At 32.8% G+C, this 23,424-nt stretch overlaps 1 protein-coding gene across 3 annotated transcripts in view; it reads left to right on the top strand.

Moving 5' to 3' along the window:
* Nucleotides 1-23,424, top strand: part of LOC148597572 (disintegrin and metalloproteinase domain-containing protein 10-like) — a 39,554-nt gene that overhangs the window by 10,162 nt on the left and 5,968 nt on the right. The window contains exons 4-18 of one of the 3 annotated variants that reach the window (XM_088564480.1): nt 1,521-1,704; nt 3,311-3,416; nt 4,060-4,206; nt 5,605-5,754; nt 6,692-6,884; nt 7,149-7,321; nt 7,767-7,965; nt 8,763-8,910; nt 9,188-9,295; nt 10,071-10,155; nt 11,639-11,762; nt 13,790-13,912; nt 18,380-18,519; nt 19,279-19,491; nt 22,628-22,659. In XM_088564480.1, the coding sequence (XP_088420606.1) occupies nt 1,521-1,704; nt 3,311-3,416; nt 4,060-4,206; nt 5,605-5,754; nt 6,692-6,884; nt 7,149-7,321; nt 7,767-7,965; nt 8,763-8,910; nt 9,188-9,295; nt 10,071-10,155; nt 11,639-11,762; nt 13,790-13,912; nt 18,380-18,519; nt 19,279-19,491; nt 22,628-22,654 (2,120 nt within the window). In that variant the 3' untranslated portion in view covers nt 22,655-22,659. Of the gene's footprint in view, nt 1-1,520; nt 1,705-3,310; nt 3,417-4,059; nt 4,207-5,604; nt 5,755-6,691; nt 6,885-7,148; nt 7,322-7,766; nt 7,966-8,762; nt 8,911-9,187; nt 9,296-10,070; nt 10,156-11,638; nt 11,763-13,789; nt 13,913-18,379; nt 18,520-19,278; nt 19,492-19,842; nt 19,908-22,627; nt 22,660-23,424 lie in introns of all 3 variants that reach the window. The other 2 variants (XM_088564479.1, XM_088564478.1) reach the window with 2 other exon arrangements.

Here is a 23,424-nt window from a genome sequence, read left to right as displayed (position 1 = left end):
ATAAGAAAAAGTACAATAACAGGTCTATTGTCTTTTCAATATGAAATAGTGCTCTTAGTTTAATTTTTACTAGCTTTTCTATTTACCGACCACATTGGTCTTACATTGTAATACTTAATCTATCAGTCTGTAGATATCAGTACCTACGGTTTGTGCTTGTGATATCACAAGTATAAAATTGACCAGAACCTTGAGAATGAAACATGTCAATTTCTCCACTTTGGTTCCTTGTATAGTAAAATGAATTTTCAAAATTGCTGGTGTATACATAAATCAATTTATCCTGCAATGAGGTTATTTGTTAAATGAATAAAGGTATATGGTTATTTTTTGCTGTATCCGTACATTAGCAGGTTATCGACTTTCTGGCTCCTCCCACTCACATGATCGGCGGAACTACCTTTTTCTGGTATGCATAAGTTAATCATGGCTGCCACCACAGATACAATATAAACAAATTGTGATTGCGCATCCGGTTAATCTTTTTTTTGCTGTTTTGTTTCGTTTTCACCTTTTTTAGCTGAATAAAATAAAAGATTTTCTGTAAACCAAATAATGATTTTGTTTGTATTTTTTTCACCGTCATATATATGGCAAATCCCAAAGCTCGTTCATATTTGATTCTTTTTCAGTTTGCAGACGACTTCCCCTGTCATTTCAGTCATGTCGGACTCGGAGCCAGAGTGTCTGTCACAATTTAACATAAACTGGTCCCCACTGAAAGAAATTGAAGCATTACAATATGATAAAACTCTTGAAGAGACAAATGCTCTTTGATTTATTACTGCCTAAACCCCAAGATAATGAATCGGAGGAACATATTTACTGAGTCATGCGCCATGCATATTAATTTTTTTCTTCTGGTTTAATGATCGGGGCTCCTCAGGGGATATGCATTTTAAAATTTTATTTTAAAAATGTACACACGCACAAAACTATTAATATAACAGGATAAAAACAATATAGGTACATTGTCGATAATTATTGAAGATATGTGTATTCGGCTTGGAACGGGGGAAATAGCTCGGCAGAGCCTCGCATTTCCTTCCTCTTCCATCGCCTCATCACATATCTTCAATAATTTTCGACAATGTACCTATATTGTATATATAACCCCACTTGTTAAAATCATGACACTTAAATACATGTATGTATGAGGATGAGCCTGATTAATACCAGGGGTTTATATAAAGAATAGAATTATTAATATGACAGATATTTTATCTGTATGTCAGAGGATGAAGCCTAAAAAATTTTGACTCGTACCGTAATTTTTTAAATGAAAAAAAAAGACGGGTTTATTTTAACGACTAGAATTGATTTGTTGGTGTATCTCCATCATTAATGGCAAAACAGCTAATTCTGCATTTTAGTTCAACTTTTGAATATACCTTTGAAAATGGGCAATAAAAAAAACTTTAAAAAATGTGCATTAAAAATGTTGTATGAATAAATTTAGAAATTAAGATGAAATAGTGCAAAGAATTTTGATTTGAAATGATATTAAAATGTACTTGTAGGTTCCAAAGGTAGCCATGTGTTTGGGTATATCATAGATGGACATTTCCGTGGATCTATTAGAATTCCAGGGGAGACAACCTACCACATTGAACCAGTCAGACGATTCATTGGTCAGGTTAAAGAGATCCCTAAATCACATTCCATTATTTATAAAGAAGAACATATTGATCTCGACCCACACAGGTAAAATACACTTCACCATCATGTGGGGATAAGTTATGAATTTTTTTTGTTGGTGGCAAATTGCTTTGATTCTTAGTAAAATCGTGTATACATGTAGCAACAAAGTACATGATTGTATCTTGGAATTTGAAAAAAAAAGGGTTTATTTAAATTACATAGAAAAACAGTTGAGGAATGATTTTTTTTCTGCTTTTCAGCCAAATTCCACTATTTCAAATCCATATTTTACCATTATGATTCTTTTTGTACTGTTTGTAGACCTTGTAAAATCATCCCTGACAGTTTTCCCACATTTTTTTACTACACACCACAATATAATGTCAACTTTTCCAGTATTCTTATGACCTTTATTTGGTTCTCTATTATTCAGTAGGACATTATGAGGTCATTATAATAATAAAGGGAAGGTGGTAAAAATTCTCTCACTGGTGATACATCACACTGTTACAATAAAGGCATAGTGGTAAAAATTCTCTCCCTGGTGATACATATCACTGTTACAATAAAGGGAGGGTGGTAAAAATTCTCTCCCTGGTGATACATATCACTGTTACAATAAAGGGAGGGTGGTAAAAATTCTCTCCCTGGTTATACATATCACTGTTACTATAAAGGGAGGGTGGTAAAATTTCTCCGTCTGGTGATACATGTCACTGTTACAATAAAGGGTTGGTGAATGAGCCCGGTTTAGATTTTTGTTGGACCTGGTTTCAATAACACAAGATGACAGACGGGCACTACGTAGGTGTAGGTGTCTTATATATCTTTCTGGTACGACCTTATGTATACCTGTGATTGCTTAAAATTGTAATGCACAAACAGCAGTGATATTTTATTTTATTAACAATATGCGTATATGGACGAAAATGCCTTTGATCTCAACAGAACATCGACTGATATCATGTTTGTTTGTGAAAAAACGAAATCAAGCTGGAGGTGGAGCATTCTTTCCGTCATTTCATCTTATAAGTGCCCATATTTTTTAATGAAACTGTTGTCTATAATAATTTTATTCAGGCAAAAATCATTCCTATATGAAAAATTAACAGTGAATTACGTATAACTGCAGATTTATGGTATTTACAAAATAGCCAAGGACCTGGTTTAGATTAATCAATCATTCTGTGACCTTGAGCACTTTTCATTTGACCTTCCGTCAAAGTGCTCATCTGCCATCTTGTGTTATTAAAACCAGGTTAAAAAAATCTTAACCAGGCTTGTTCAGGACAGTGAATAAAAGGAAGGTGGTTAAAATTCTCTCTCTGCCAGACTCTGGTGATGCATAGCTGAATTTATACATAATAAAAGAATTATGTTCAAGTATTTCTGACTTTACTTTGACTAATCTGTTGCAGATAAACAGAGTTATAACATTGCACAAAAACAGTACAAACCCTGAAATAAGTATACCCTGTGTACAATTAGAGTGATGGTATTCATAGATATTACTTTGCCTGCCTGTCCACGCGTAATGAAACTTTACAGGAAGTTTAGATGTCTCTTGTATGTACATTTGTAGTTTAACATGGGACTTGTAGCTAAATTAGATGACTTTAGGAAGTATTTATTGTTTGATATGTCAGCATTCTCAATTTGTTCCTGTTAGATTCCGACGACAGACAGGAAAAGCTGAGGGGTCATGTGGTAATGATAAACATCATGATTGGATGCAGAAAGTTGCTGAGTCACCATATACAACCAGAGTTAGACGGGTAATTATAGCATCATAGATATTGTTTCACATGACTTTCACATGAAGCTAATAAAATTAGTGACAGAGTTCATATGAAAGTCATGACGTAAAACTATTTGAATTTCACATGAACAATATTCATTATAGTACTTTAGTGGTTTGAAGCTACACTTCAAAGTTGTATAATTTTTACATGTAATTTTCATAGTGTAGCATAACCATGGCACTTCTTATTCACAGATGATTATTACCTGTAGTCTTGCTATGGCACTTATTTACAGGTGTTTACTACCTGAAGCCTTACTATGACACTTCTTATTTACAGGTGATTACTACCTTTGGCCTTGCTATGGCACTTCTTATTTAAAGGTGATTAATATCTGTGACCTTGCTATGGCACTTATTATATACAGGTGATTACTACCTTTAGCCTGACTATGACACTTTTGATTTACAGGTGATTACTACCTGTAGCATTACTATGACACTTTTGATTTACAGGTTATAATTTGTTACTTATTGGAGTTAAATTATTTGGTAACATCAATAGATTTTTTTCTTACCTTTTCAACATTTCATTGAATGGGGAAAGGGAGCTATTTTTTATGGTAAAAACAAACTTTTAATTGATTCAGTTTAACAAGGTTTATTATATTTTGCAGTCCTATTTTGAAGAGGAGACAACATACCACAACAAATATTCTGAAGCCCTGAACAGAAAGAAACGTGGAACCTTGACAAAAAAGAATACATGTTTCCTTCGGATGCAGGCTGATCCAAAACTGTTTGAGAAAATCAAATCAAGATATGTATGTTGTCAAAATCCAAAAAGACAGAATTAGATTTCAAGATTGATGGGCCCAGGGCTTTTTTCAAATTTTGTATGGGAGGTTCACTGGAGAAATAATTCAAAGGTCCTTGTTGAGATATTGAGGATTCTAGACCTTAGACCTCTGCTATATGAACCCCTGCTAAAGACTCAGGTCTTCCTTCTGACTAACCCTTGGTGATTTAATGTATTCAGAAACTTGTGTGTAATAGATTTCAGAAAAAAAACAACTATTTTAGATGTAGGTTATTATTAACTCAACACTGAATTCTTTCATGTAAAATTTCTGAATTGTGACACATCAACTTATTGTTTTAGGACATTTTTTGCAAGTTTTGGGATCACCAATTAAGAAAAGTGGAACCCATGGTTGATCATAACTATTATTTCAAGGTTATAGATTTTCCTAATTTTTTATCGTAGATGACCTTTAATGAATGTACTTTAAAATTTTTATGTAAGAAACATAGGTCACTGATTTTAATTTCAAGATTCTGTGCAACTCCAAATTTTTGCAGCCATCTAATTTTTGTGTTTTTTCATGGTTACCAAAAGACCGAAAAAATTAGAATTGTAAAATCAATTCCTTGTATAATGATTAGAGAGCCATGACAGATTTTCTTTAAGTACTGCTATACCTTTGGGATATACTGGTATTCTTGCTTGTTTGCCATTATTGCGCTGTCTGATTTGCCATATTTTTCAATTTGTCAAAGCAGATAGAAGAATCGTTTGCATTGTGCTTTATGCTACCACGTTTTATTAATTAAAATACATGCAGTGAAAATGAAATATCGTTGGTCTGATGGACAAGTCTGATAGAATGACTGCCGGTCTCTTGGTAAAGTTTCATTGATTACCAGACTGAATGTCCTGTAAAATTTTTTACATTTTGCGTTCACTGTACATGTAATATGATGTTTGTTCCCTTTAACTAGTCAGCTCAAATATTTACATTTCCTGTTGTGTGCAAATCAAGGGTATCAATAAAACATTGTCATCAACACAGATCCTGAAAATTGAGGGTCACCAAACTTTTTTTCTTGTATTTGTTGTAATATTAAAAAAAGCTATAACTCCAATTACAGTTCTATAAATTGTCCCCAATTATCTCCCCTTGCAAATTATCTCCCTTTAAAGAAATGTTTTTCAAGTAATGTTTATTATTTTATCATTAATTTTTTTATTCAAAAACTCGTTTGAAATAAGAGTAATAAAACTGTTTGTATGACCTAGAGTGAAGACAGAAAAGAGTGTTCTTTGTAACAGTATTATCTACCTTAATGAAATAGGTTTGTAATAGGTATGATCTACCTTTATGAAATTGAATTTTTGTTTTGAGGTGAGGGTCTCAAAATGCTTGTCTTTTTTTCCCTAGCAAAATGAAGAACAAGCTAAAGAAGACATTATAGGAACATTTGCCACCCATGTGGATGCCATCAACAGCATTTATTCTAACACCAGATTTGAGACATACGATGGGAATCTCTGGTACAGAGGAATAGCTTTTAAGATACAGAGAACTACTGTAAGTGTTCCGAGATAAGTATCATAATTTTACGTAAGGTAATGGAAATGGTAGAAGTGTTTAGTGAGACCATAAGTAAATTATGACATACTTCAGAGAAATGTGTAATTTACAGATTTAGAATCACACTGTGATTATTGTTGAAATCTGTCCTTTTTTCATAATGATGAATGATATTTACTAATACAACTTCTTGAATTATCACAGATATCAATTTGATGTGACATGTTAGTTAAAATTGTCATTTTTTAGTAATTTAGGGAAAAAAATCACTGAGGGGCATGATATAAAAATGACCATTTCTTTGTAGTCGCATGTCTGATTTTGATAGTTTTGGTCTTATTAGACTCACAATACCACAAGCTGTCATAAAATGTAGAAAAACATAAAAACTCATGAAATGTTTGTAAGGTCTCACTAACCAGGTCAAATGGCCACCCCCCCCCCCCTATGTAGTACCAAAAACACACTGAACCTAGAAATATGCATTGTAAGTGCATTAATTGTGTGTTTTCTGATCAAAAGTAGTTAAAATAAAGCTGAGAATGTGTACTTTAAAATCATATTTGTAATTTACTACAAAAGTGTATGAATGAGTAATTTGTCTCCATGCTGTCTGTTAGCAGAAAAGGTAAAAATGTTTATTTTCAGTATTTTTTATTCAAGTAAGTTTTGTGAAGAATTTCTACGGTCATTGTACCATTAGATAATGATTTTGAAAGCCTTATTTTCCGACCTTTACAATGGTGTGCTTCTTTAAGGTGTCATTTGTCCTTCGAATTCACAGTGAAACATTGAAAATTACTTGTTTAACATGTAAAGTAATGGAAACGTTAGAAGTGGTTAGTGAGACCTAAGTAAGTCCATGTGAAGTGGGGGCAACTTTTGTCTAACTTTATGTATTTCTAGAATATCAGTAATATACTTTTCTTTCCAGATTATGACACCAGGGACTGAGAAGTGTAATACCAATGCAGCCTCAGATTTCTGTGACAGTAATATTGATGTCAGTAACTTCCTCAACTTAAATTCTAAACAGGATCATTCAGAGTTCTGTCTGGCCTATATCTTCACTTACAGAGACTTTACACAGGGGACCCTTGGACTAGCCTGGGTTGGATCCTCAGGACGTAAGTTATCATTCAGAGTTCTGCATGACCTATATCTTCACCAACAGAGTTCTTAAACAAGATACCCAGGGTCTGTCTTGGGTCAGATCCTTAGGACAAAATCTTAGTTTGAAGCTTTGGCAATGCTTGTAGATCAGTGTGAAGTTTAACCAATGCTAGCATTGGCTGATAATCAAATTTTGGATGACTACAGCCAGGAGAAACAATTGTTTCTTGGTTTTAATTGCCTCTTCATGCTTTTTCAAACATTTTGTATCTTTACAGAAGCCTCAGGTGGAATTTGTGAACAGTACAAAGCATTTCCAGAAGGTGGTCGTCAGGTCTGGAAATCCCTTAACACTGGAATTGTCACTCTTGTTAATTATGGTGATGATGTGGCCCCACGTGTCTCTCAGCTGACATTTGCTCATGAAGTTGGTCACAACTTTGGTTCTCCAGTAAGTGTTAATGTTAAATTAAACTGCTAACAATGTCGATCGCAACTGTATAGACTTCAATCCTGTCTACTATCCAACCATACATGTTCTAATTTAATACCAGTACCCGACATCAAAGTCAAAATATCTTAGCTCTATTCATACCTTTAACTAATGTGTGTCATGAGATTTATCAGACTACATTCAATGTTCTTATTTAGTTTATTTTCAGCATGACAAGGGGTGTATTTGTACCCGTACAGTAATGTTACACTAGGACATAGTGCAAGTGTATTTACTCTATTTTTAGTAGAGAGCATTGTGCTCCCTTTGGTATGATTTCAGATGGTAACAGTTTGATCTCTCTGGTTTCTTTTTCTTCAGCAAGACAGCAGAAGGCATTGTGCTTTTCATGGTACAAGTGCTCCTGATGCTAGCAGTTTGTGATATTTGGATTCTTTTTCAGCATGACAGTGGAATGACGTGTGCTCCTTATGGTACGCGTGCTGGAGATGCCAGCCAAGGAAACTACATAATGTATGCCAGTGCTACTAAGGGTAACCAGCCACACAATGATGAATTTTCACCGTGCAGTAAAGACAACATGACCCGTGTTATGGAGGCTGTTTTTGAAGGTCGATTTGGCAAGGTCAACTGTTTCAAGAGTATGTTGTTTTATTTTGTTATTCATATATCAAATGTAGGTATGATTTTTCTGTTAGACATATGTGATTCTGTCTACATGTCAAACAATAAATTAAATATTACAAAATAGAGTGATATGCATGTGTTATAAATGATTTAACAAGGTGTAACTTATAATGTTTGTGAAAAAAAAATTGTCCTATTTAATTCAGCTTTTATACTGAATGGATTTCAAATTGATAGGAAGAACATTGTTGGCAAGTTTGTGACTTACACTGAGTTCCTGTTCAACAAAATTTGAATTTTTTTCAGCATGTGGAAACATTTTTGTAACAACATTCTTGGTTTCCAGTTATGGGAATGATTTTAAATTTTGTTTGCAACTTCACCTCTGTGAAATATATTTTGGTATCCAATGTCATTTTTATCATGATTTTATAGTTGTGCAGTGTGCACAGTCATCAACGTCCTAATTATCAAATATTTTCATTTTGATATGTATATATTTTATAATTGAATTTTATAACAAGCTTTCTGATTGGTTCTCTCTTAGATTACTATGTTGTCTTGAAAACCTGGCTTTGTACTTTTTTGTCATAAATGATTATTTCTCCATTCTCTGTGATTCAAATAATCTCAAACAAAATAATTTTTTTTATTACAAATCAATTATTTACATTTGGACTTTCATCCACTAGAAATTAAATTATAAGGAATATTTCTAATTTTGATCACTCAATAGTCTGTTCAAAAATTGGAAACATTTCTTAAAAAGACTAGTTTCATTTCAGAAGATTTTTTTTACAAAATGTTTCAGGTTCAGATGCTGCTTTCTGTGGTAACAGTATTGTAGAGAATGGAGAGCAGTGTGATTGTGGCTATGCTGATGATTGCAATGATAAATGCTGTGTAGGACGCCAGGCAGATGGGTCTGGTTGTACCTTGACACAAGGTCATGTATGCAGGTATGTCATGGGTTGCTGCAGATAGACATTTCAATATGTGTTCTTAGTTGTTTTTAAAGTAAATAATCAGAAAGAAGTATTCCAAGGTTTAAACCAGTGAGTTAGATTATGGTTTCCTGTATTTAATTTTGTAATGATAAAGAGAAACTGCAGATATCCATGTTCTTTATGTTTCTTTAAGAATTTTTACTGGTTGAAACTAGAAAATGTGAAGAACTGTAATAGTTAAAATATATTATATACATGTGACTTAAATTGAAAATTTATTTTATTTCAGTCCTTCACAGGGTGGTTGTTGTGACCCAGACACATGTACACCCTACAATTCCAGTCTTAAAAAATTGTGTCGTAAAAAAACTGATTGTGCTGAAAATGCATATTGCAAATATCCTTTTTAAATTGATAGTTATAAAAAAGCAGTTAGAAAATTCTGTGGGAAATAATGTCAGTTTTCCTTTTGGCAGTGAGTATTTTTTTAAATTATTTTCACATGAATTTTATATTGACTTCCATGGCATTCCAATTTTCTAGGAGTAGGTGGCTTATTAGGTAGCTCTTTCTCTATACACTTCTTTGCAAAATATAGTAAAGTAGGTGTCAAAAGCTTAGATGATAAAGGTTTAAATAGCTGTCCATCACCTATCAGGCTTCCAAGCGGGCCCTTATTTTCCTTATTTTTCAAAAGGAGCCCTAATTTTCCTAGTAAAAGCAGAAGAATCCTAAAAAAGCCCTATTTTTGTTCAGAAATTCCTTATTTTTCGAATTTTGAATTTTTTTAATAGTAATTTCCCTTTATATTGTTTGCATTAATGGAATCTAGCTGAGTATACTTTCAGAAAATGAATATTATGATCAAATAAACACCTCAGAAGACATTGTGGTGGTCATTAGCAGTTGCTGAATACAGCTGTTGATGGCCACTGACATGATCTCCTGAGTTGGTAAATAGCTTTTATATTGTTGTCTTTAGCCAGTGGTAAGTAACTTATTTTTCTTTTAGTATTATAATTGAAAAAGAAAGAATGTGTTAAAAGCACTAAAAATCCTAATTTAGCCCTTATTTTTTGGCCACATAAATTGCATACATCTAATTTTTTACTTTTTGTTTTTCAAAGTGTTTTGTGTTTAGTACATCTATTTGTTTCCTTAACTATTTGTACTGGTAGTGCAACCTGCCCTGAGTCTAAGAAGAGCGATAATTATAAAACATATTGTAATGGCCACTCTAAAGTGTGTGTAAACGGGGTAAGTGATGTCTTAATGTATCTGGACAGGATGTGTTATGGTATACAAGTATACACTTTATTTACTAACGTTTAAATATTAGCTTAAATATGATAAAAACTGCCAATACAATACAAAAAAACAAAAGTGCGCCAATATGGGATCTAGTCGTCCTGTGAATACAGGATTTAGCCGTCCAATACGCCTTTTACAGCCTCGGCAGTATGGAAAACCTTACACAATAATACTATAGTAAGAGTACTTTTTTTCATGGGTACCAATTTTCACCGTTTAGGGGAAAATGATCAGTTCGTGGATTCTTGAATTCATGAATTTGACAACTCTTTCATACAAATGAATTGTATATGTTCTTTTCATTGGGATCCAAATTTCATCGTATACCAAACTTACAAAATCCACGAAAATTGGTACCCAATGAATAATAAACCTTTACAGTAGTTGTTTATCACGTCGTTAACGCTTTTCACAATAATTCAAAAGTGCTGCAAGCAATTTAAATGCAACTTTTGTGAATTGTTTATGTCTATTGATGTGAACTCCAATCTGATTCTTATGGAAAACAAATCTATCCAAACAATCACAATGGTAATAAAATAGGACACATTAGTGTAATTTTGGGCAGAGAGCTAAATGTACTTTCACTACTTAGTAAACTTTGATTTAAACTTATTTTAAATTCACACAAATTATGTTAGTCATTCAAATTTCACAATGTTCAATTTTCATTTAGTTGCTTTTATGAAATATCAAAATGGTGTTGAAAAGATACAAAACCAAAAAAACTATATATATATAGAAAGGTCTGAAAAATTCCCAACGATGTTAGAACTGTCAAATTTGCGATCAAATTTTTGGTCGTTCCCTCCGCGGGACTGGAACTCATACTGCTGTGACATCTATGGCAGCACCACCTGCACAAAGTCCAGCGCCCTAGACCACTCGGCCAGCTAGGCTGTATAAAAATATATAGCTGTAGCGAATAGAGTTATCACATTCTGAGACATTTGTGTATATATATATATATATATATCGTTGGGAATTTTTCAGACCCTTGTATCAGTTTACGTTATCTTCCCTGTATCAATTTGACACAGGGCTGTAACTGCATCCTTAATTTGATCCTCTATCCTACATAATAACACCTAGATAAACTGTCCCGTACTACCATACATCGTGTACTAAGTTACAGCCCTAGATTAATCCTACGAGGCGGAATGACCTGGCCAGCGAAAGCTATATTTTTATATAGCCTAGCTGGCCAAGTGGTCTAGGGCGCTGGACTTAGTGCAGGCGGTGTTGCCATAGATGTCACAGTGTTACAAGTTCGAGTCCCACGGAGGGAACGACCAAAAATTTGCTTAGCAAATTTGACAGTTGTAACATCATTGGGAATTTTATATATATATATATATATATATATATATATATATATATATATATATATATATGTTCTGACATAATAGTAATATGTGACTGTTTTCAGCTATGTGTTGGTTCCTTGTGTTCTAAAGTAGCTTATAAAGGAACTGTAAAATGGGTGGAGTGTTTTGTTGAGGCTAAAGGTGATACAGTTGCTGATAAGGAGAAACAGTGCTTACTTGGATGTAGTAAGTAAAAAGTTGTCTCCCTTGAAAAAAAAACTACATGTATTAAAAGAGTGTGGAAAATTAAGCATGATATTGGTTTTTTATACTGTAAATCAAAAATCATTGAAATTGTCCATAGTGAAACATGGACAAGCTAGTTGCAATTCCACCTTCTCTTACAGTGGCATTAATCATATGCAGATATTTGTTTTGACAATACCTTATAACCCTAAAAATGAATGGATTTCATGTAAATTTTACTACATGGTGCCATACTCCCAAAGTAAGAATAAAGAAACAAGAGTTTTATTTTTTATGTCTGCATAATAATTTGAGTTAAAGAGAATAAATCACTTTGAAAGGATGATTTGGATTGATTTCGGAAGTTTTGACTTCAACCATTTAGGAATAAGGGGCCAACAAAAGTGACTGCTCCTGTTCTGGTCAAATATCTGTCCTGTGGCAAATACGTGTATCTAATGGTAATCACATTTTTGTTTTAGATACACTATATTGATGTGCATGAACTTAACTATAGCTAAAAAAATTGTAGCTGTAAATTGTTATCATGCTGTTGTTGCCCCAAAATATATAGTGTCCTAACAAAATTTGTATATATTGTCACAACAAAAATTTGACTATAAGTATGAAATTGTACCGCAAGGTGCCATACTACAAAAGGAAGGTTGGGATTGAGTTTTAGAATAAACCTTTCTTAAAAATGGGAGCCGTCAACATAAATATATTTTAATTGAAAATAGAGGAAAATATGGTTAAAAAAATTGAAATATTGTTTTGTACTTCATCGTTTTTTTCTCTTCCAAGGAGGTGAGATTTATAATATTCCATAGATAAATAGCTGTATGTGAAATATGTATCTAAAGTACTTATTATTCTATATGGAAATAAAGCATATTTATTCCACTTCTCTTCAGGCAATATATGTTTGGGTGTATTTGCTATAGAAAATTTATTCTAGGCTAGATAGTTTTACTATTATATATGTTTATTTCCCAAGGTATATTTATATCATGTACATGTATTTTTCTTACAATGAAAATTTGTTATACAAGTGGCACTTATTTAGAAAAAAAATAATCTCAGATGTAACATGCTTTCTAGTTAGAAAAATATTTTTTTCTGTCATCTCATAAGACCTAATTTTGTTATGTGATTGTAATGTTATCAACCTTTTTAGCTCACCTGGCCAAAGGCCATGTGAGCTATTGCCATCACTTGCTATCCGTCGGCGTTGTCGTTGTCCGTCATCGTTAACAATTTTTCAAAACTCTTCTCCTCTAAAAGTACTGGACCAATTGGAACCAAACTTGATATGAATGTTCCTTGGGGTATCCTGCATAGAACTGATGTGGGGATTTTTGATTATTGGATGCATTATAAAGACATTAAAAGTGCACTGACTAGATATATACTTTGATATACAAATATGGCTTAAACAATGGAGAATGCCTGGCATAGCCGCTCATTTTCCAGTTTCATCTAATTATAAAATTAATTGTCAAGTCAATTGACTGTTGTTGTATATGGAGTATGTCTTAAATTCATCTAAAATTTTAAATTAGTGAAAATGCCAAGCTGTATAAACTACAAAAAATGTGTTTCAGATAAAATTGATATGCATGTTACAATGAAAGGTAGTTCTTATCACAGGCAATTGTGCCACAAATGAAAATCATATGGTTTGCATTATATGATTATCAAATAAATCAATCTCATTATGATAATCAGATGATTCAGTTTACGTATGATTATTGTATGTTTTCAAGCCATAATTAACATATGAGAATCATATGATAATCATTTGACTATCATATGTTAAAAATCATATGATTGTCATATGAATCTAGCACCATATGATTATCAAATGTGGCACATTCGCCTGTGCATACTAATGCAAATCTTTTATAAATGAAATTGAATATTAAAAAATGCTTATTTAACCAATTTTTACCAAGATTTTTCTAATATTTGATCAAATTAAATATGTTGTGACCTTGAATATCAGTTTTTACTCCTTTGTATTGTAGAAGAAAACAACACTGACAAATGTTACAGTTCTGGTGATAAAGCAAGTGCACCTGAACCCTTTAAAATTCTTTTAAATGAAATAGAGAATGCAACAGGAGCCAAACAAGTGGAACTTGCTGCAGGTTTGTCATCTTTATCTTTTCTTATTATTTATTCAGTTGGAGACATGATACAGTACTTAATCTTATACCTGCAACTATAACTACAATTCATCACTGATCATTTATCATTTAAACTGATACCTAAAACCTGTGATGGCTTCCATTTTACACAATATGGTTGGTGATTTGTTCATATTTTTGGCAGTATGATTTGTTTCTTTTTTATACTAGCATAGGGTTGCATCTGGGTCGCTTGATGGTGCTTATGTCATTTGAATTGAGGTGTTTTTCTAAGGCAACTTTCGGAAATTCTCAGGGTTTTTCAAGACTGCTCTGCAATATGAGTAAGACTAGAATTATAATTGGTCGGCCCTTATATCTTAAGGTCATGTAAATGTGTGTAGCAGTGAAATGAAAGTTGTTAAATAAAAGATTAAGTAATAAAGACAATACCCCCCCCCAGAGTTCCTTGTTACAATGGAATTAGAATCTGTTTAAAGTAACACATGCATTCAAACTAAGAACTACTATCAGTTAGTATGACATGACAGCTCTAGACTCATTTAAACCTACAAAAACTTGTATCCCCATTATATGTAAAATCAATCCCAATTCTTCCCATGCGGGGTTGAGAATCATGGTACATCATGTCATACAATAAGGACACACCCCATGTCATGCCAAAAACTGCTTTAAATGATAGTGTTTTAATTTCTATGTAAAGACCCTTTGAGCAAATTAATGTTAATACCAAAAAATGCTGTCCTTAACAATTTGACAATTTGACAACAAAATCATAATAATGAATGAGCCTATTCAATGGTTCAGTTAACTTATTCGTTGAATATTGAGCTTTCCCTGCTTCGTGTAGAATATTACCATAAAACAAAGGCTGAGAGATATCTGCATGAATACATCTGCATTTGAGAATGGTGCCTTGTATCAGCTGAAAAATTTTGTGAATGTTTTTACAAGCTTGTGGTATCAAAAAATCATGATGTAGTAATTTCTCTGTTATATAAAGATGTTGTTTAGAAGTAAAGTGTTCTCCAAAATTTTTTATTCAGATGTCAACTATTTTGTCCTGGATGATGTTTTTTTCCACTTGATAATGGCTGAAGGACAGTACTTAGGTCAAATCTGGGTTTTTAACACCATTCATATTACCTGTAATAACACGGGAACTGGGACCTTCGATATATTTTGATTTTTTTTTATTTCAGGATATTGGCATATTATCGTTAATGTTCAGATGTAATATTAATTTACTATAAAGACATATTTGTGACTTGGCTTTTTGTAAATATAGCAAATTATTATTAAAATAAACAGGGATAGTTTCCTTTATAATCATTGAAATGTTGATGAAATCTAAGCTTTTATTAATATTAAGTTGATAGATTTATTGGTGTTAAATACCCAAGTAGTAATATTTCAGCTAAATCTGGAAGATGAACATGAAAAATGGATTTGGACACAAATTTTGATTTCCACTGGAAATAGGTAGAGTGGATAGGGTCGGGCAATTAGCGCAAAGGTTTCTATTCCTATTGAATACTGCAGCAGGGTTCTATAACATGCAAGGAACATGGCATCTTTCCCAACTGTGGATTACAGTAAGATTTTCCTAATAATGGCTGGACTACCCCATCATGTAGCATGACAGGGGTACCCCATTTTACCACCTGGGGCACAAATCCTAGTTGCTCTGGGGGCAGAGCAAGCTAGTCCCTGACCAGGGTTCTGAGCACTATTTTATGGCCTTTACAAGCTTAGTGTGCTGTGGGTCTATTCTTTTTACACTTGGACCTGAACGGTGCTATTTAAATGTTAGTTTTTTTCAATGACCAGTGTAAAGAAGTTCAGTTCAAAGGTGCTTGAGTGTCATGCTTAAGAACTCTAATCTGAAAGAACAGAGTATATGAAAAAAATGTTTCAGTGGATAATTACTTGGAAAACTGAACTAGTCATGTTTTAAAAGAAAACAAAACAAATTCATGTTGTGATCGTTAAGTAACCAAATATATTACTGACAGTATTGAACTGTCAAAAAGAAAGTGGTCTGCAGTGAGTATAATGACTGTACTTATACTTATACCATTCCAAACATCTACACTTCACATGGCTAAACTTAACACCCACAGATGTTTGTATTCAAAGTGAATTGACAGATTTCAAAAAATGAACACTGCCATAGATACAAAAGTGTCATGTTGTTATTGCATTTGATACAAATATATTGATCTTAAAGAAGACTGTGTTATTGTTCAAATCATAAATATCAAATCTAATCTATTAAATGTTCTTCAAAATTAAATTGAAACAAAATAATTTTCTTTTCTTAAGAAATCACGATTTATAATTAGGGACTTTGAATTTCCTGTGCCTATGGGCGCCACCATGATTGGTTGAGCTGTGAAGTCACGAAGTTGGTTTGTAAAGTGAAAGTAAATAGGTAATTGATTACGATGTCCGGAGAAAGCGCAAATTTCGACTTTCTCCCTGTAATTTCAATTCAAAATAAACAGAAGAAGCTATTGATTCACAAAGTGTAAGAAAATGACAGACAACATTGACGAACAACTGGATTTCTAGCCAGAAGACTAGTATCTCAGAGGAAAATCTAATGGCTACTTCCAAAGAATGTTTGTGTTGCCGGTAGAAAAACTTTTTGAATATTTCTCTTTTATCATTTGTTCAATTGTAAGCTTGACAAGACAACTTGTTTTGGTTATTAGAAAAACAGTATCCTGAAAATATTTACGGAATATTCTTTGTTTACATATTATTTGCAGTACTTGTATCAGTACCAAACCAACTTAGTGACGTCACGAGCTAATCGGAAGCTATTGGTAAAAATCAATACAGTCTGTTTATGATCTTCCTTCAGATAGAAGAGTTCTGCTAGATGGCTATCTACATATATATAAGAGATTTTGAACTTTGCATAGTTTTGAGCATTTTATAAAAGCGCATTTTGCATTAAAGGTTATTTATATTTGTTTATGTGGGCATGATTTATCATAAGAGCCTAACTTAATGCAATGGTCTTTCCCTTTAACAGTACAGATCATATACAGATTTAGTTTTGTAAGAACCCCTACCTATGTAAAAATCTTTGTTTGTGGAGAGAGGGGGCACATTTTCAATAAATAAGAAATCCTAGATGCTACCTTGCTAGTGGAAATAATTTGTGTATAATGTTATTGTGCTGTTATCAGTATTGTCATTGGGATTAACAGACATTTTTGTTTCCAAACAAAAATTTTGGGTACGAGTATATAAATCACAAAGCATTTTACTCTCCTTTATATAAATTTATTAAAGATTTAAACATTGTTATGGTCCTTTTACATTTTCTTTTTAATGGAGACCCAAATTGTGAATTTAATATTTGAAATTAGAAATATTTTACAATAGCATTATTTTAGATTCGTCCCAATGAAAGTGTACGTTACATGATCATCTGTTATTTTATATAAGAAAAATGCAATCATCATCATTCATTAATCTGTCATTGATCCGTCAAATTGTCAGGTGGATTAGTTCAGAAACTATACATGTATTTTAAAGCATTAGTAGAAGAAACATCTAATCTATATTGATAGCTGTTACAGGGGTATTTTAAATACTGCACTGATCTTTTTTCCTTGCTATAAACATATTAAAGATCAACAAAATGGTTGGTATACAGATGTATATTGTGAAGATTTTCCATTGAAATATTTAAATGAGGGAAATTGTGATTGCTGACCTTGGGTTTGATACTAAAACCTTGGTTGTCATTGTTTTTCTTTTTATCAAGAAAAGAAAAGTGATGACTAGTTGACTCAGAATATAGTGTTTGATGACAAATCAAGTCACAGCTGTTGTTACTATGTACATATAGAATTTAGTCCTGTATGTCAGACAATTACCATGCGGGGTCTGTGAATTGATCAAATGAACACATGAGTTATCTGCTATAAGATGTTTTTCTACTATTTATCAGTGTGGAATTTGACTATATTAATATCTCTATTCTTTTTTAGATTTGCCATGTAACAATTACCAGGGTTAATGTGATGTGTTTCTATTTTTTGGTTCACCATGTAACGATTACCAGGGTTGCTGTGAGGTGTTTTCATTTTAAGGTTTGCCATGTAACAATTACTAGAGTTACTGTGATGTGTTTCTATTTTTAGGTTCACCATGTAATGATAACCAAGGTTACTGTGATGTGTTTCTATTTTTAGGTTTGCCATGTAATGATAACCAGGGTTACTGTGATGTGTTTCTATTTTAGGATTGCCATGTGACAATTACCAGGGTTACTGTGATGTGTTTCTTTTTTTAGGTTTGCCATGGAAGGATTACCAGGGTTACTGTGATGTGTTTCTATTTTAGGATTGCCATGTAACGATTACCATGGTTACTGTGATGTGTTTCTATTTTTAGGTTCGCTATGTAACAATTGCCAGGATTACTGAGATATGTTTATATTTTTAGGTTCACCATGTAACAATTACCAGGGTTACTGTGATGTGTTTAAGCGTTGTCGAGGTGTAGATGCTGAAGGTCCTCTCTCCAGGCTGAAAAATTTATTGTTTAGTGAAAAAACTTTTACAAATATACGAGAATGGATAACAGTAAGTTAAATCAGAAATTTCATAATACAGTCAGTAAAAACTGAATAGGAGTTTATTACATAAATAACACAGTCAATAAAAACTGAATAGGAGTTTATTGCATAGATAATACAGTCAATAAAAACTGAATAGGAGTTTATTACAAAGATAATACAGTCAATAAAAACTGAATAGGAGTTTTACACTCAGTAAAAAAATAAAACTGAGTTTATTACATAGATACTAGTGTTTTATATAATTTTCGAAGTGTAATAAGTAAATCTTCACTCAATGAGACAAAAACAAAAACAAGTTGGACTGAATAAATTCACAAATATATTGTATCTCAGCCACATTTTCTGAATTCATAGAATTAATAAAAGTGGATAAGGTCTTACTCGCAGTTACAGACATGATTTTTTTCCACTTTTTAACAAAATTCCGCTATTTCAAATCCATAGTTTACCGTTATGATTCTTTTTTTACTGTGTATTTACTTCCGATTTTTCCAATTTCTGCTTTGTTTGTAGACTTTGTAAAATCTTCTCTGCAGTTAAGGAATAAGCATCTAAATTTAAATTTGAAAATAACTTTGTTCTAAAGTGATATAAAGTGTTCTTTGTTTTCAAATTTACTACAAATAGAACATTATCTTAAGGATCTGTGATTTTTAGGTCTACAGTATCTACCCCTTTTCTGTTTGTAATGGAAGTTGATTTAATCTTAAATAAGGCATGCTGGTGGGCCTTTCCTCTGATATCACCTAACTTTATCTTGCAGGCACACTGGTGGGCTGTTATCCTGATTTCTCTAGGACTAATTATATTTATGGGACTATTTATAAAAGTCTGTGCTGTACACACGCCCAGTAGTAATCCGAAAGCCCCACCTGCTCAGCATTGGGGTGACACTTTACGTCGTAGACGATCCCACCCACGTCGTCCCCATCAACACCAGCAGCCTGGTTACGGCCAAGAACCTTTACGTCAGTCGGTAAGTAGAGGCTCGTGGAAGATGAATATCACTTTATCTTATTATTGCAAGTTATTCTATTCTAACACAGGGTGGTAACACTTATAGGAATATATGTAAAGGTGTTGGAGATATATCAGTAAAGACACATTGGGTTTTTTTATTTAAAACAACACATTTTTCAGTTTCTGAAAGATCTTGTATCAAATTTATATGGAAGAGAGTTAAGAATTTAAACTGGGTTTTGAATCCCTGTAAATTACAACAAAGATGATTGATGATTGACCTATTTTAGTTCTGTCCACTAGCCAGTAATTTCCTTCCTGCATGTTGAAGTAGGTTTCTATTTTTAGCTTTATTTCCCATTTTCAGAAGTCTCTACATGTGCCTTTGGTGGAATATAAATAGAAATCTGTTTTTAGTATCAATTTTCACAGGTAATTCCCTGTTTCTCTCATAGTTAGGGTTTTGTTGCCTTTATTATAATTTGGTGGATGTGCAGATAGTTCTGAACACTTATAATAAAAACACTTTCAAACTCCAAAAATTATTGTATGTCAAGTTGTTTTATCTGTATTTATAGTTTTCTCGGCTGTGCAGTCAGAGGGGTGTTAAAAAGGGGGTCTGAAATGGAAACATTAAATAAATTCCTTTGATAATTTTGAATAGGAATATATATGTCATTATATCAGAAAGAAATTAGTAGTAACCAGCCCTTATTTCTCAGTTTTAAGTACAATCTTGAATTAATTAAAAGTTCAGCCTGTTAATTATAAATATACCATACCTGTTGACCCTCCCACATTTGGATAGAGACTCCCACAAAATCACTGAAAAATTTAGAATCACCCACAAACTCATGTACTCATGCATTTAGAAACTGATTGAGTGGCATTTTCCTTTGATCTATTGTTCTCTGCCTTTATCTTTCAACTTCTGCCAATTTTCATGCATTTGTGTCTTAAAAGCTTGGCAGTCCCGGGTCCATGGATATAGGTCCAATATTTTAACACCAAGTTCAGTTAAATCAATAGTAGTTACTTCATTTAGTGGCTGTTTTTGTAAGAATCAGGCAAAATGGGAAAAATCAGAAACATGCATGTCGAAATCCCACCAATGGTGCTAATAGTCCAATATAATTTTCAAAAGGGTGTTATTTTTCATACCATGTTTCACCCACTGCCTGATTCTAACAGAGACTGACACTTAAATGTGCTGAAAGTTTCAATTCTTTATTTGGGAAGAGTACATGAAAGGCATGATCCAATGCATCATGTATTTACAGATGTATAAGTTGACTAAAGTGCAGACATCATAAACAGTCAAGTTTAAGCATGAATTTTGCTCGCATGAACATGTCTAACACGAAAAAGCTGAAACATGTATATTAAAAAAAAAATCTATTGAAAAATACTTCACATTTCTGTGAAAAAATTCTTGTCACAAGTTTGACAACTTAAAAATTGCTACCATCAAAGCCCTTCATATCAAGACAATTTAGTTTGTTGGAGCATGTTGCTAATAAAGTAAATAAAAATATCAACAGACTTGTTCACAACAGTAGGTGGTATGTTAACATGTCCTGTCTTCTACAAATATACTTCACTTTTACAACTGAATGGAAACTTTCACAGAATATTTATTACATGTGGCGGATGTGCACCTCCTACTTCAGATTTTGATCTTGAATTTATTTTTTATGGGTGGTTTCTTACCATGGGCCTAGCATTTTATGTATATAGGTTAGCCATCTCTTATCATAGCACCTTTCCCTTACTGGTCATTTGCCACTGATTAGAATTTAATGAAACTTTCACAGAATATTTAGTATATATAGAACATGGGCACCTTCTGTTTCAGATTTCCATCTGGATGTTTTTGGGGGTCTTCCGAGCATGGACCTTTATGATCTCTTCTCCACAGCTTCTCCTATACCATTGAATGGAATTAAATGCAACTTTCACAGAATCTTTGATATATAATCTTATTATGCCTCTCCAATAACCAACTTCAATCCAAATCAGTTTGTTATCTTTAAGTGCATGTTGTAAAAGGATATCAATGTAGTGAGCAATGCTCAGCTTTTTCTAGTTTTGTCTATAACTGAACAATGTGGAGATTTTAATCATAAACTAGATGATACAGGTAAAGCCTTACTATGAGGGAAACATTATCTTTACTACCTGATATAGACAGATGTATTGTAGGGTGATGGTAGCTTTATCCTCAGGCCAAACAACAAAACAATTATATATACATATATATATATATATATAAATATATATATATCGCTGGTCATTTCAAGTCTTCTGCTTTGTATAAATAGACCCTTTCTTGTTTACTCATAGACTTCCTAACAGTTTACACAGAAAGGAGTCTACAGCTGACATTGTCATTAATAGTGGATATTACTACATTGTTACATATAGTTGTTAAGTAGATTGTTTATATGAAGTGACAAATATTCAGCTGCTTGCAAGCTTAGCAGTGGGGGATCCAAGGGAGGACCCCAGGGGCCGGGCACCCTCTTAGAAAAAAATTGTTGATAAATTGTGTGTGTTAAATCATGAAAAACACTCACTTCGTGATCCTCACTGGTGGTCTTGTTGAGAATTTTTTTTTTTTTGGCCACCCCCCATCCCCCTCTTACCTAAAACTCTGGATCTGCCACTGCTTAGAGATATTAATGTAGCCTTTCTTAAGTTGTTAAGAAATCAGTATCATCAAAATATACCAATTTAATGGTCTCTAGTTGTTTTTATAAATATTTTTTTTTCTATCTTTACCATAGACAGTCTTTTAGTCTGTCTTCCAGAAACCTTGATGAGTTATAGATTGACACAGAACATTACTCACTAGAATGACATTTATAACATTATCAAATATTTAACTCATTTTATGGTTTACAGATGTAAAAATCATGATAATATCCCTTTGACTACTGTCAACTTCCACTTTGAATTGGTTTTTTTGTTTAGTTCATAGGATGGATCGTTGGCCAAGGGGGGTTGGGGTTTGTGGGTTTCAAATTTATTGTTTGTAAAATGTGTATTCAACTTCAGTTTATTGTGCAGTAAAAAACAAACATTCATTGAAGTAGAGGTGATGCACTGTATGCTTTATCATAGCTGTTACTGATATCTTGTTCTATTATTAGAAACCAATGCAATTATCACATATATAGTGTGGGTAAGTAAGAGTGGGATAAGGGCAATAGTTGGGCTTGGTTTGGCACTTTACAAATACCCTCCTTTTTTCTATTAATAGCTCCATTTTGGTTTTGTTTATGCCCCAGTGTTTTATAATTTCTGTTTATGTTCAGTTAGCTGGGTATTGGAGATTATTTTGTTCTTTTAATTTTAATATTTTATTGAATTTCATCTTTGTCTTTTATGTTCCACCAAGGACAAGTAGATGGTAAATGTCGTCCCATACAAAATAATTTCAGAAGTAACATATTTTCTGATTGGATAAAAAAAAAATTGTCCATTATCTCATGGACCAAATGTAATGTGACTGCCATCATCAACTTTTTTTAATGAATTACTTGTTGAATTTTGATATTAAAATTAAATTACAAGGAATGAATGTCATATTTTTTAAGTCTGTTTGAAATAACCTCAGTGGCGGATGGTCACCTCTAAACAAAATACCAAAATGTCATCTTATAAATTGCTGGATTGCTGAGTTCATTTAAAAAAACAAGATGGGATTTGTGGTTTAATCCACCCCACCTCAGAACAAATTCTTGGCAAAACTCATCTGTACGTCACAAAATTTATGATTTACATTCTTATATGGAGAAGACTCTGACAGAATCTGTTATGTTACATATGTCCTGTATCCTTAGGTTATTGGGGATGATGAAACATGGAAATACATCATTACAGCTCCCATTTTATACCTCTGTAGAACAAAGAAGTTATTTTAAAGTGAATCAAGACTTGGTTACGT

This window comes from Perna viridis, chromosome 15 (genome assembly GCF_037379345.1).
Source record: "Perna viridis isolate PV_CMFRI_1.1 ecotype Kerala chromosome 15, ASM3737934v1, whole genome shotgun sequence".
Lineage (NCBI taxonomy): Eukaryota > Metazoa > Mollusca > Bivalvia > Mytilida > Mytilidae > Perna > Perna viridis.
This window is presented reverse-complemented; position numbering and strand designations above follow the sequence as displayed.